We start from the raw sequence: 15,538 nt of genomic DNA on the forward strand, positions 1-15,538 counted from the left end.
AAGGTATCAAGTCGGATATAAGCAAATACAGGCCCATTGCAAAGCTTTCTTGCATTCCTAAAGGAATCGAACAAGTTGTTTGTGAAATTGTAGCATATTTTAGTAAAAATATCATTTGCGAACAGCAACATGGTTTTGTGAAAAAAATATCAAATGTTACTAATCTCCTCACATTCTCAAACATATGTTCAAACGTTTTAGAACAAGGTTATAAAGTTGACTGTGTATACACTGACTTTTCTAAAGCTTTAGACCAACTTAGCCACGGAATTATTTTATTTAAACTTAAGGCTCTTGGTTTTTCTCCATTTTTCTTAGCTTGGATTTAGTCATACCTTGAAAACAGATCCTACGAGGTAAAATTTAGAAACCTTTTGTTGCTCAATCTGGTGTTCCCCAGGGAAGCCATTTTGGCCCTTTTCTCTTTATCCTGTCTATTAACGAAGTATCGTCATGTCTAAGGTCAAGTGAATTTCTATTTTTTGCTGACGATATGAAGATTTTCAAATGCTTCGACATTGATAGTTTCACATTTTGGTGTGGGAAAATAGCCTTTCACTCAACCTTTTAAAATGCCAGACGATAACTTTCACTAAAAAACTAATCAATAACGTATTTGACTACTGTATATTACAGCCAAAACTCTGTCGTGTCTCCACATTTAAAGATTTAGGTGTACATTTCTGTTCCAACTTAGAGTTTACATATCACATTAATTTTATTGTTTATAAGGCAAGTTCTATGCGTGGTTTTATAAAACGCTGGGCAAAGGAGTTCAATGATCCCTATGTTACTCTTGCTTTGTATGATTGCCATGTTCTTCCCCATCTTGAACATGCTATGCAGGTATGGAAATTCATAGAAAACGTATTGAATCAATTCAACATAATTTCATTCGCTTTGCCCTAAAGGGTCTTCCTTGGGAGATCCTTACGATCTGCCTCCCTATGAACATCGTATTCTACTTCTTCAAATGCAATCTCTCCATCAAAGGCGTGTTAATAATAACCTAGTATTTTTTCATCAACTCATAAATGGTGAAATTGATGCACCTTATTTGCTTTCTGGTGTACATTTGAATTACCGAGGCGAAACTCATCACCTGCGCACATTTGATTTTATACATATTGACTTCCATAGAACTAACTATGGGAAGAATGAAGCTTTAAGTCGAATGAGCATTTTATATAACTTAAACTGTTCATTGATAGATTTAAATAAGGTGGGATGAAAATCATTGTTTAGAACCATTGCTCCACTATCGTAAGTCTCTGAAATTATTATGACCATACAGTATTTAAAAATACAGTATTTCGACCGGTCCCAAAAAATATTTCTTAAAGTACGTTCTTCCAAGATTAGATTCAACTGAGCGATATATTTATGTATTTAGAAAAAGTGATATTCTTCTTTCAGATTGCTTCCGTGCTTCATATTATTTACACTGAATAACCATAAAAAACGTTTTTGTTGATTTTGGTCTATAAAAAGCACATAACTTTTTGTATTACTTGTAGAAAACAAAAGGCTTAGGTGATAAAGAGCCTGCCGTTAAGACAGTCTTTTATCTTTAACAGCTCGAAAAATAATGTAATAATGACAAACGTCTCGAATTTAATAAAAGCCTGAGTTTAGTGGAAAAGTCCTTATCCTACGTTTGATTTTTGGAATTTAATAATCAAAAAAGAGGCTGGGATGCGATCCACTTTTATAACTTCCTATCCCGTCTGTCGATTTGTCTTGCTTAAAAGGTTAAATTATTCTAAAATTTAAAAATCAGCAACAATATTTTGCATATGATAAAAGGGTTCGATTTCAAAATCTACATATTTTGGTTTACTAGATTTTATTCGAAAACCAATTTTATCTCTAATATATAAACAAATACAAATTGGATGAATAAAATAATTTGAAGAAAATGTTTTCTATCATTCACGCGATATCGAGAACAGCACATCAATTTTTACCAATTTTGCGTACTATTTTTTGTAGATTTTAATTTTTTATGAAAAAACTGACTTTTACATTTTACATATTACTTAATGTTGAAAAAAATATTTTTTTATAAAATAAATAAAATTATTATATTTATTTTTTGTTAAAAAAAACTGTCAATTCGAATTTTCCTATAAGATAAAATTATTTTTAAGACAATATTTTAAAATTTTGAGTCGAAAATCTGTTTTTGACAATTTTTATTAATTTTTGTTTAGGTTTTTATTTTTTGTAAAAAAAACTGTCAGTTCGGTTTTCCAAAATTTTACTGAATGTTGAAAACAATATTTTTAAACACAATATCTTAATGTTTTGAGAAGATATTTAAGTCAATAATCAATTTTTACCAACTTTTGTTACTTTTTAGGTTTTTATTTTTTTTGTAAAAAACTGTCAATTCCATTTTTCTCAAAATGTTACTGCTGTTGACCACAATATTTAAACAAAAAATTTGCTTTAAGCCAATGTCTTAAAGTTTAGAAAAGTTAGTTGAGTCGAAAATTAATTTTTACTAACTTTTATTAACTTTTTTTTTTAGATTTTCATATATTTTGTAAAAAAAACTATCAATTCGATTTTTTTCAAAATGTAACCGAATGTTGAAAACAATAGTTCTTATAAGATAAAATAAGTTGGAAGCCATGATTCCAAATTTTTGAAAAGATATTTGAGACGAAATTCAATTTTTACCAACTTTGAGTAATGTTTTTTGTTTTGGAGATAAAACCATTTTTTATTCGGAAAATTTGCAAGTTGACAATTTTTTTTCGTTTTTTACACACGCACGCACAGACATTTTTCCAAAAATCATTTATGTCGACTCTGGTAACCTTGAATCGTCGAGAAATGTCAAAATTTTCAATTCGACAAATAAGCGATTTTAAAAATATATTACTAAATATGATGTAACTAACGTTTTTCCTTTGCATCGTCACAAAAATTACAGTTTCTACGCTCTTATTATTTTTTATTATTACATGCGCTTAAGTTGAAAACCTACGTATACGTTCGGGATACCATTCCTACTTTTTCCCTTATAAATAATACTGTTTGTTTGGTGAAATAAAATGAAAATATTGTTTCAAATAGAAAGACACTCAAGCTGAAATCATTATATGAAAAGCTTTAAGGTAAAAGGTACCTTTTACCATGTGATATTTAAGACATTTTTGTTTTCTAAACCCTTGTTCGCAGAAAAAAAAATATAACTAAAGCTATTTTAAAGGGCAAAACTACTTTGTATCATTTAACGTTAAGCAAAAAGAACTTAAGACTAGTTTCTGTCAAACAGACGCAATAAACTTAAGACGTTTATATTAACATAATGCATTTTTCTGTTAAATTGTTTTAATATTAGATTAATATGATATTTAGCAGTTGTTCAAAACTCATTTTGTTAATATTAAACGAAAGAGTAAAAAAAGGCCATTATACCAAATCAAAAACTTAAAATGTAATTTTATTACTTAAGACCTTTTTACCTAACGCCAACGATTTATTAGCTGAAACCTCAGATTTCCAACACGAAACGTAAAATAACTTTTTATGCGTTCGATAAATTTGTCGAAACTTTTCGTCATTTACTTACAAATATAAATCGTTTCTGTTGTTTGACAATGTTGATGATTTAATTGTTGGCTTTTTTAAAAAATCTTTTGTGATAACTATGCTAAATTAAGGTATGAACTATTTTGCTATCTTTTCTGTTTGTAGAGGTCTGAGAAAAATATTACTGTCCCATGAAGTATATACATTTCCTTCATCATTAAATAGCCCCATTTCAATTAATTTTCTTAAGAATTTTATTTTGGCCGAATTCTTGATTAGTTAATTGCACTCTTGCATTCAACATAAACAAATTGTCAAAGACATAACCGATTTTAAAGAAATCCGTTCAGTGGTTTTTATTTCACTTCGTTTTTCTGATAGTTTTCCATGTTTCGTATTCTTAAAGTGAAACAAGCTTACCGTTTACAAACCTTTACATACAAAAAAAACCAACAATACAATTCTTTGATACAATTTTATTTATATTATTTACTTCATTCAATTTACAAAACAGTCAACATTTTTGTGTTATTTTCATTTTATTTTATTTTCTTAAATGTTATATCATGTTTTTTCTTTTGTTTTTTTTGCGTGTATTTATTTAAATTAATGTTATTATATTTACTTAAACTACAATTATATTTATATTATGTATGTATGTTGTATGTTGTGTATTTCTTAAATATAATATTTTTTTTGTTTATATTTTAATTTCTTTAGCAAAAATTACTGCTCTTTTTTTGCTTATTTTATTTATTTTATCATATTTCTTGATATGTTTATACCTATAACAATTTAGCTTATTTTGTTTTGTCAATACTAAACAATGCATAAAAGCAAAGCATTTTGTGTGTTCTTATCTTACTATTATTTAAGTTTTTTTTTAATTATATTTTATTTTATTCAATACAATTTTTCTTCTTGTTTTTTTGTTTTGTGTACGTATTGAACAAAAATTGCGTGAAATAATACTTTTTATTATTTTTAAGGTTTGTTCTATTTTCTTAATAAAATATTAGTTCCTACATTTTATTTTATTTTCAAGTTTTGCAGCTATTTATTTTTACTTTCTATATAACCAAGTGTTATTATTAAGTTAAATAATAAGTAATGAATAATTATAACAATATAATTTATTGTTTTTTTTTTAAACACATAATTATATACGTTTGCATTTAAATATACATATAACAATATTAAGCTATGGAATTAATATTTTTTATAATTTAATTATATTAACACAATAATTTTATAATGTTTCTATTCTACTTACGGAATTAAATGGCAAAAAAATATAAACAATTTATATTAAAACTTTTTTAAAAATAGTAACTTAGATATGCACATAATTTAATAAATTAAATTTTTGTTTGTGGGTTCGACTGACGTGTGAATGTTTATTGTAGTTTTTATTATTTTCAAAATTGTATTTTGTTTTATGGTACACGTTAGGCAGTGCTTAAAAATACTGTTTTTTTTTTGTTTAAATATATATCTGTGATGTTTCATAATTATTTGATGTATAATAAATTCAATACAAAAATTAAAACTTGTCTGAATTTTTAAGGAAATGCAAAAAACTAAGTCAAATTAATATTATATTTAGAGTTTAATTCAAATCTGTATATTTTCAAATTATATTTATATTAATAACATACAAAATAAAAACAGTTAATGGAAGAATTGAAGGTAAACATTTTATAGAAATCAACATTTTTAAAATCAGCGAAATACTAGTTGTTAAAAACGAATCATTTCTTGTAAGTTAAATAATCTTCACGATTATATTCGTATGTAATTAGAAATGGTATGTATGTGAAATTTCGCAGGCTTATATCCCAAAACACTGGTCGTCAAAATTATGTTTGTTTTTGTCCCACACGAAATACAATTTGAATCTCTTCCTGTAATATTTTCATCATATCAGCTTTTAAAAATATAACTCTTTAAAAACGTTAAGAACATTCAAAGTGGTGTTTTTAATGTTTAAGTGTAACAAAACATAGTTCTTTTTCTGATTTTCAAAAGCTTAAATCTTTGTGTTCTTGATAAAGCTACAATTATTTTAATATAGAAATTTCCTTTTTTAAATAGTCCTCAATTAAATTTTTTTATGGTTTGAAAACTCGTTTTGGAATTAATTTGCAGCCCTGATTACTTATTCAAACTTTGTTTGCTTAAATCTTAAAAATACCATTTCAAAAGTGCCATATTTGATTGCCAGGTACAAACCCTCTCGACTAGTTAAATCAGCAAACGAACGGTCGGCAGTGGTGCAAAGTCAAAATTCAAGTTTCAACGTTCATTGATTTAAATACAATATTTTAAGATCGTAATATTCTAAACTTATCAATTCTTGTAAAGCAGTTTTTAACTCACATCCGAATCTTTAAGTTATATTTTAAAGAGATAAGTGATTCAGCTAACATTTTCTTTCTAGAGTGAAATTGTTAGAAGATCATTTTTAGGGAGAGTATACGTCATACTTAAAAATGGGTTTTGAAGACATCAAAATTTTCGAAAATTTGATCGGAAATCATTTACTATGTTACAAACAATACAAGTTCATAAGATGTTTTACTTTTGAAAATGAAACAAGTTTAAACATTGTGAGAAATTGAGTGTTCTTGGGCTAAAGTATGAATTTTTCTTCTGCGTATTTACATACATATATCAAATTTTTGAAATCTCAAAACTTAGAGAATTAAAAGTGGCTTTAGCCGACAGGATATTTCATAGCGTGCTGAAATTTCAATATAAATTTGTCTTCTGCCTTTAGCTAGTTTGGGTACCAGTTTCGTGTGCCTAAAAGGAAGTAATTCTAGACCAAGGTTAGTATATGGAGTACAGCGTCGACCGCACCATCTCGCAAGTTTTGGATCCACTGAAACCATTTTTTCTCCAACCGTTCATTCCACTGTCTTCTTCTTCAACTGTCCGGAGCGGCAGATAAAGATAAAGCTGACCGATTTGTCTCTAGTTTGCTGCCAGGAAACCGTGTATTCCGTGCTTAACATCTAAAAACAACTCGGACGAGCCTGACATCGCGGATAGATTTTCGCTTACAACCTCTGTTAGGAAGAAATATAACATCTTATTTTAAAAAAACAAATTTTGTGAAGTACATGTATGCAATAACTTGTTAGTTTCAGTTTTAAAGAAACCAAAGTATATGAGTTAATGTTATTAAAGTTCTTCTATTTAAGCCTCATACACATTGTACTAATATTCGTGTTAGAACTGTAAGGAAATCATATGTAATCGAAATACAAATTAATTAGCCCACATTTACCCACTTTCATCACAATTAACTTTACTTGTGACCGAAAAACCCAATTTTAGCAGTCTTTTTTTTAGGCTGATACTTCATTAATTTGATTCTACACTTTAATTTTTAAGCTTTATTATTATCTGCTCCATTCGTGAGTCTATAATCAATTCGACTGAATTTTCCGCCCACTCTTTCGTACATTTCAAACGAAATTAAAAAGTTTAAATAACCATTTGCCCACGCTTCCATTCCCCCATAGCTGCTGTTTGACTGAATTCGAAAAAAACATAATTTTATTTTAACAACTCGCGCTAATAGCCTTAAAAGGTCTTTTGTTAAGCCTAATAAGCAGCAAATAATGAAATTTATTCATTTGTCTTTTGTTTTTTTTTTTTTGCATAAACCATTTATAAAATCCCTGAAAAAAAATGATCCAAAAAGTGAATTTCCTTGAACCAATAATTGAGTTTGATACATGGATAATAATTTTTTTTTGTATCATGTTTCAAAAGTCAAAAAGACTTTCTCTTTTGTTTCAATGACAATACAAAAAAAATTCACCATGGTGCTGGATTCTGGTTTTTGTTTCTTTTGTGTCGTAAAAATCCCCAACAAAATTTCAATTTGCCATCCTATAGTTGAGCGCATTCTTTCCCATTCAACAGCTTAAATGCAACATCCTTTCAATTCTTAAAAGCTGCTACAAAACAAAAAAATAAAAAAGCACTTCAAAAACGTTTTCTTTTTTTGTTCGTTTTTGAAAAAAGCACACTATTTGAGTTTTGTTTTGTTGACACTCTTTGGGAGTGATTTGAATGGCTCCCTTTGAAACACTGTATACCGAGAACAAAAGCATTCAAATCAATCAGAGTGCAGCGAGTTTCTGAATTCTGAGTGGGTTTTCGACAAAAACAAAAAACAAAGGCAAATCAAAGTCACATTTGGAATTGATTTTTCTTCGTTTTTGTTTCAAAATACACATGGAACCCTTTTGAAATGTTGTTTTGCTTCGAAAAGATTAGTACCATCAGTTTGAGTTTTTTTGTTTCATTCAATTCTTTGCCTTTTGGCCTAAAAGATACGTTATTTTGATGACGACGTAAGGTTTTGAAAAAGAAACCTCTATTTTTATCGTCAAAGAATTTTAGGACAAAGAAGAGAGGCTTTTTACGCCCCGTCTATAGAAATCCAAGATGATAGAAGGACGAAGCAAAACAATGGAGGACGTGTAAGGGAGAGAAACCTCATTAGGATAAAAAGCCCTTTTGACCCACAATGACGTCATCAATCAAATTGAAAATACGAACTCATGTTTACCTCAGAAAATATCAACTGAAAAAAGTGTCCTTATTGGAACATGACAACAATAAATATGACCTTTAATCAAAGACCAATCAGTAAACGTCAAAGTTTTGAAGGATGTTTTCAAAAAGTTAAAATTTTTAACGTACGTAGTTTGATTTGGACAACAAAACGAACATGTGGAATTACTCAGATGAAAGCTCTTATGTCCTTCAAGTAACAGCAATATTTCTCCAAAAACTTACTTAATAAATAGTGTGTTTTTCATGTATGCCATTGGGTTGTGTCTTTGGGCCGTTTCTTTTTATTTGCATGCAAAAGCTATTTCCAAAGAAGCAATGCAGAATTATGAACCCTTGGAATTGGCTTCTATTATTTTTATAGCATGAGACTTATATGGGGAATATTCACTTCTATACTTTGGGAATACGGGTGTACTTTGGAGATGAGACTTAGGCAATATGATGTTGCATTAGCAAAATAGGACCTCAAGCAAATTAAGATTTCCAATAAGAGGTTTCATTTTGATATTTTAAAAAAAAGAATTTCTTTGCTGAAATATTTTGAATGGATACTGAAGTGTTAAGAGGAAAATAAAATACTTTATTAACAATTAAATTATCCAAATAGCAATTAATGTTTCAGTTTGCAGCATCATATGCTTTGCATAGAATTATTCATATTTAATTCGCACATTTCCGGTTGTGCGACTTGATAACTTTATGAATTCCATTTTTAAGGTCATGAATTTATTGCAAATCATTAGCTTTCATCTCATTTCAATTGTGACCTTAAATAAAAAGCAGAAATATGGTAAATCTTGAAGAAATAACAGGGTAAGGAACCTTTTGTATAAAAACTGTCCCAACTGTGAGTGCAGATTTATAAAAGGGGAACTATTCTGTCATAACTGATTTTAGCAAAACTTTAACATTCTTTATTAGTGTTCCAGTCGTATTAGTCTAAACGTGATGTTCTAAAGACTTTCTCAATAAATGAGCTGTCTAACACTGAAATAAATTTTAAATAAGATCAGTAGTCCCTGAGATTGGTGCGTTCAAACAAGCAAACAAACAAACAAGTACTTCAGGTTTATAATTTCAGTACGGATTACAGCAATTGTCGTAAAATGTCTCTACTTTCCAAGTATATTTCAATGACTGATACAGTTTGCCTCATTTGATGCATTTTTAAAAATGGAGGCAAATTTAAATATTTGCATTAAATTTGGAATTTTAGATTTTTAGAAGGACCAGTCGTGCTCTACTCTTGAGATTCAATTAATTAGAGGAGAGATGAACACTACGTCAAGAGAAGGTTACAAAACTATTAAAAATAGTTTATTAATACTATTATGATATTTCAAAACTCCCGTTTCAAAGAAACATCGCCAGTAAAACTTGAGTCGTATTGACAAGTGCAGAGATCTGTTCTTTAGCTGTACTAACCGAATGTCTTTCTCTGTCATTGCGTTGTTCAGAAATTCAAAATCAATATCACCGAAACACTCTCTTCCATTTCTAATACTCATAACTAGTCTATTGTATAAAAAGGGCACCAAAACCTCTTTAGTGCGCACTCAACAAAAAAATTATGTAGAAGTATTATTTTCAAAAGTTAAAAGCACTCTTCTGTAGGTTACAAGGCTAAAACCGAAGTTCCCAAAAAATGATCAAGGGACTTAAATTTTTGTGAAACCTGAAAGCGTAGAAGATTTCTAACTTGAATAAATTGTCAACAATACATAGATCCACCTTTTGTTTATACATCTGCAGATAACGCTTTGGGAAATTGCTTCTTTTTTAAATTCTTTCAAGCCAAAAAGGTCTTTTGATAGAACTTTTTTTCATTTAACAACGCTTAATACCTCTGAGAGGAACAGCATCAACATTGACAACTATACAAAAGCCAAAAGCCTTTCTATTTTGTATGATGTACACTAGGGCTTTCTTTTATAGATTTCCATCACTCCATCATCATTTATACGGATACGTTAGTGCAATCGAAATCGATTGATTAAAGATGAAAATACAAACGGAAAGTAATCACTTACGACGACGACAACGACGATATGATGAAACCCTATACTACCAATAGATGGTATGAAATGATCCTCATCCTAACATTTTTATATATGAACTTTTAATGCATACACCTTATGTTTACTTTTTGTATTATTTTGAATTCAGAAAGAAGGATAATAGGCATAGAAAATAAATGCATATCCTCGTACCATATCCACATAATATTGATCCCGATGACGATGAGGACAACGAGGAAAGAGTACACTTGGAAGTTCCAATCAAAATGTAATCCTTTTTCTATTACCACCCAGATCCAGCTTGGGGCTTGAGAGCTTTCTTTTCAGCCAGCTAGCAGCGTGTCTATTCATAACACAATATTACTTTTTCCATCATCTATCCTGAAAAAGTTACCTTACCTACCTATATGGAAAGAGTATCGAGAGTAGACGTATGTAAGGATCTACTGATGGATGAAGAAAAGTGCGGTATACGTGTAGGTAAAGGTATAGTTGAAGTTGAATGGAAAAAAGGACAACTTTAGATTGAGGTGTATGAGTATAGAGAAAAAAATATATAGAAATAAAAGGTCCTTATCATATACAGAGGTATGGTATGGCATGGAGAGTAATCAATGTCGTGTGTTTTATGAGATTTTACTATACACATATAACTATGTTGCCTTGCTTAAAGCAAACAAAACACACACTTTGTATATGTGCGTGTTCTACATACCATAAGTATATAGAAACCTTCGAATGTCCTTCTCAAAATATAGAGAACCATTGTTTTTGGGATTGAATTTCATATAACCAACAAGACAAAAAAAAAATTATGTTAAGGCCAACATTTTCGTTTTCGTCCTTTTTTTGGTCTTGTTCATATACTCGTATATGTATATTTTGTTTTGTCTTAAACGAACTCTTGGGATTTAAGATGAAATATATTATTTCGGGTGAACAACTATAGACAAAAATGCGACATAGGATTTGTTTTATTTTTTGTTTTATTTTTATTAATCCTTGAGTATCCTTTGAAGTAGTTTTTGAAAGAGGATCTATTCAAGTTTTTTTATTGGATATTTATGTAAACATTTTGGATAAACAAAAAAAGGAAATGAACTGGTTTTTTGAAGTTTTGTTAATAAAACTAGGAAGTTCCTAAATAAATAAAAATATTCCTACAATTGTACATATATATTTATATTTTGTAAACCCGTAACATATGTATTTTTATTTTCCTTTATTTTTCTCAAAAAGTCGTCTAAATAAGGTTAAAGTCTTCAATTTATTTAACAGTTATGTAAAGGACATTGTACATATGAAGTTGTCTGGGTATATCCTTGAAAGAGGTTTTTAAAGTTGTTGTAAAAGTAAAAGTACTTCAAAATATGTGTAAGGCCATTCACTTTTGTGTACATTTATATGTTTTATATTTCCTTTTGAATGAAATGGATGCGGATATAAGAAAATTCATTTAAGTAACTTGTTTATGAATTTAAGCGAAAATAGAAAAGACTTTTATTTTTTGCGATTCCTTAAGAGGATTAGACTTTTATAGTTTAGATCTGACTTAATGGAGCCGTATAACGTATTGTTTTGGTTTTAAGGCTTAGAAAGCTAAAATATGTTGTTTATTTTAGTTATATCATATTGAACAGCCATCAATTTTTTTAGATAATAAACAGTACACTGGGCGGATACGTACTTTTCTTATTTCAGTGATTTTTGTTAGTTAAAAAATTGTACACCAAACTTGGAACCTTAATTTTCTTCTGATTTTCTTAACCTTAAGACATATTAGTGATCTCGTTTTGATCTCTAGATGCATAATTATATCCCATAGGGCAGATTCAAGCGAAATATCTGTGACCATAGCTAGACAAAGTATATAACAAATTAATAGAAGACTTTAACGGACATCTGAATTCAGAATAAATGTTTGATATTCATAGAATAGCCTTGGTGGTTACCGTTGTAACTATAATACCCTTGCATGAAATCTTATATGACGACTTCGAAAATTTGAGGCTGTATGTCTTTATAAGTTCCATCTTTAAGGTCTTGAATAGATGTGTGGAGCAATGGCACAAAATTTATCTTTTGCGTTGACCCCAAAGAAAAATCAAAAGATAATATCCAATTGTAATAACTTCTTCGAGAAATAACACGGGGACAAAACTCGTAGAAGCATTTCTAAGGCCAAGTAGGTGGTGATCGAATGGCTTGAGTTTTATTTTGTTTATTAAACTTTAAAAGTTTTAAAACCTATGTATTATTGTAAAATACTGTGTTACGTCTTTTTCAAGAGGGTCGGCGAGAAAACGACTAACCCACAATTTTCGTCTTCACTGTCTTCGACACCATTTAAATTGTCAGTTGCTTTTGAATAACGTACAAGGTTGCGATTCTTAACATCACTAACTTGTACCTTGATATCAAAATTCTTACCCTGTTTCACTATTTTCTAACGAAAAAGTGCTTTACGGCGAATCAAAATATTGTTTGCTTTACGAACAGTGACTGTGAAAATTTCAATTTTTTCGCCGTGGATTTTTACAATTTTACTTCTTTTTAAGAGCTTGTATGGTTAAATTATTGGTAATGGCCTGATTCTGGCCTATAAAATGTGAAAAGAAGACAACTTAAAAATGACAGCTGCCCAAATAACTGTATTTTCAAAATGAAACCACTTACTGGAAAAAAGCAAGTATACGCCCCAGTCTACCATGAACAAATATCGAAGCGCGAATCGTATCATGCCTAGTTATGGCAGAGTTTTACCTTTTAAATATGTACAGATGACAGCTTCCAAGTTCACAGCTACCCAAATAGCAGACTATTTAAAATGAAACCTCTTAATAAAAAAGCAGATGAAATAGAGTTACCTCTAATAAGTTGCTTATGCTGTTCTAGCTTCTTGTCTGTTCTTCTTGGTTATTCTCATGAAAGTTGAGCTGAGTCCATTGTTATCTCTGTTGTTCATTTTTAAATTTCACATTTCAAACAAAGCTAGAAAAGGAGGCTGCCGTCCTGGTACCATTAATAAAAATGTGTCAATATTTCCATTGACTAGCTTATTAACAGTTATTGAACCGTCCGCAGATTCCTCATTAATACTTTTTTTTTCGGTTCTTAACCTTGTTGAGGATTCGCGCTTATGTCTTGGTTTTTAATTAAAAATTTACTTGATGAAACATATTCCAAAGCCTGCGATCAAGGTTATCAAGGGAGCAAAGCAAGTTAAAATCTATTGCTTCCTTTTTCAAGTCGTATTTTTATTTTTAAATATCTGACACCAAAAACACTATTTTAATAGCTGTATTGGCCGCCTGATGATTTAAATGTTTTCAAGTAGACATATTTTTAAAAACAAACGCTTAAACCAGAGTTTATAGTCAGTAAACTTTCTTGGAAACCATGTTTCGGTACAAAAAAGAAAATGAGGAAATTGATAATTAAAAATTAGGAAACATTTTAAATTAAATTTAAACAACAAAATAAATTTTACATTCTGTTAAACATTTCACACACCGAACTTTTTAAAACTATACTAAAATTAATTTATTTTTAAATTTAAAAATTATAAAAATAAAATTATTCATAAATTGCAAAAGTTTTGTAATTAAATTAATTTAAATTTAATTATTTTTTGTTTATGTTTTTAATTTATTTATAATTTACTTTAATTTTTTGTTTTGTTTGTTTTTTTTTTATTATTATTATTTGTTTATCTTTTAAGGCATCGGAAAGTGATTCTGTTCAAAGTCTTTGTGGGCGAGTACTCCAGCATTACCCATGCCCTTTCGTGAGGTTTCTAAGCGCCTATCGGTTATCGCAACAAAGGGTAATCGTTGTTTCCGTCCGGTTTGTCCGGCTCCCACAGCTCTCGGTGATTCGACCACTCTGTGATAGACAAACGAATTTATGGGTCGTGGCGTGCTTGTGGGCGGTGATCTGATTATGGAACCATAGACGCTTGGTCTTCGTACAGAAGGCGCAGGACGTCTTGTTGTGGTTGTTGGAGATTTTACAGGACTTGCATTACGATTGGAGGTCTTCCATTTGTGTTGACGATTTTGATTGAGATCGATGTAGTCGTCATCGAGGTCGTCATCGTTGTCGTCGTTGACGATGTCTTGATTGAATTCCTGACGACCGAGTGGTTGATCATTGCTGGTGTCTATCGCCCAGTCGTAGAGTTCTCGTGAAATACTGACATCTTCAGCTGGGAGTTTGTTCTCCTGCAGAAGCTTGAGATGTTCGTTTTCGTGCTTGAGCAGTTCATCGAACGGTGAGAGAGTGGTGGTGGATGTGGTTGTCGTCGTTGGGGTGGTGGTGGTGGTGCTTCTGCTGTCCACGACGACCGATGGAGTCGGCTTGGCTACTTCGCTGTAGACTGTTGTTTTGTTTGGATTGTTCGGGTTGGCGCGTTGCTCTTCGAACAGATCTTCAATCTGCCATTTGGAGTTCTTGTGCCGATGTTGACGCTGATGGTTTCGATGTTGTCGATGGTTGTGATGATTCCGATGTTGATGGTGGTGGTTCTGGTAGCTTCCATCGATTGGACCTGGCTTTAGAACTGAGCTGGACCATTGTGGTGCGATGGTTGATGGAGGTTTAGTGCCTTCGAGAAGATCCTTCAGCTGTTTGTTGCGCCGACGATATTTTTTGATGTATGGTGGGAGGTTTGCTTCTTCCTCTTCTTGTTTTCTAGCTGATTTCTTTTCATCATCTTCATCGTCAGCTGAGAGCACCAACTCCCCGGGACTTGAACCACCCTCATCGGGATACAACAAATCAGTGTGTTCATCCTCGAAAAGCTGATCTTCGACTTGAGCTAGATGTGGCCACTTGGCGTAATACTGTGAGTACTCTTCGATCTTCTTCTCGAGTTCCTTCTGATGCTTTAGCATAGCACGTGATCCAAGATGGTGATAATTCATTCCATTGTAATCGGTGTTGACTGACGAATGTGGCCGATTCGCTTTGATAGGACTCACTCCAATATGCCGGTAACGCCCACCACTGCGCAAATGATGGGAATTGTGATGTTGACGTGGTCCTGCAATAGAGTGGTAACCTCTGGAATTCTGATCTTTTCTATCGCTGTCTCCGTAATTATTATTGTCCTCGTCAGTGTTTGCAAAGTAATTCACATGTCCTTCGTAGTATTGTCTTGGAATGTCGTCCGAGCTGAAAATCCTATCACGTGCCAATATGCCCTTTCTTAGAGAACTTATGGTGGTTGTTGGTAGGGATTTTGTTGATGGTGTTGTGGGCGGATTATAGCGCAAGTAATCCTTGTACTTCTTTTTGTGAGTCTTGTGGCCGTAGCGTCTGCTATTTCGGATGAGTGCCTTATGCTGTTCAAAAGCAGATACATAGCCTCCTGTAAAAGA

General features: G+C 31.0%; 1 protein-coding gene across 4 annotated transcripts in view; it reads right to left on the reverse strand.

Moving 5' to 3' along the window:
* Positions 1-7,340: 7,340 nt before the first annotated feature.
* Positions 7,341-15,538, reverse strand: part of LOC129944657 (uncharacterized) — a 170,613-nt gene continuing 162,415 nt past the window's right edge. For all 4 annotated transcript variants that reach the window (XM_056054246.1, XM_056054244.1, XM_056054245.1 and 1 more), the window contains one exon: positions 7,341-15,528. In XM_056054246.1, the coding sequence (XP_055910221.1) occupies positions 13,874-15,528 (1,655 nt within the window). In that variant the 3' untranslated portion in view covers positions 7,341-13,873. The remainder of the gene's footprint in view (positions 15,529-15,538) is intronic.

Source organism: Eupeodes corollae, chromosome 2 (genome assembly GCF_945859685.1).
Source record: "Eupeodes corollae chromosome 2, idEupCoro1.1, whole genome shotgun sequence".
Lineage (NCBI taxonomy): Eukaryota > Metazoa > Arthropoda > Insecta > Diptera > Syrphidae > Eupeodes > Eupeodes corollae.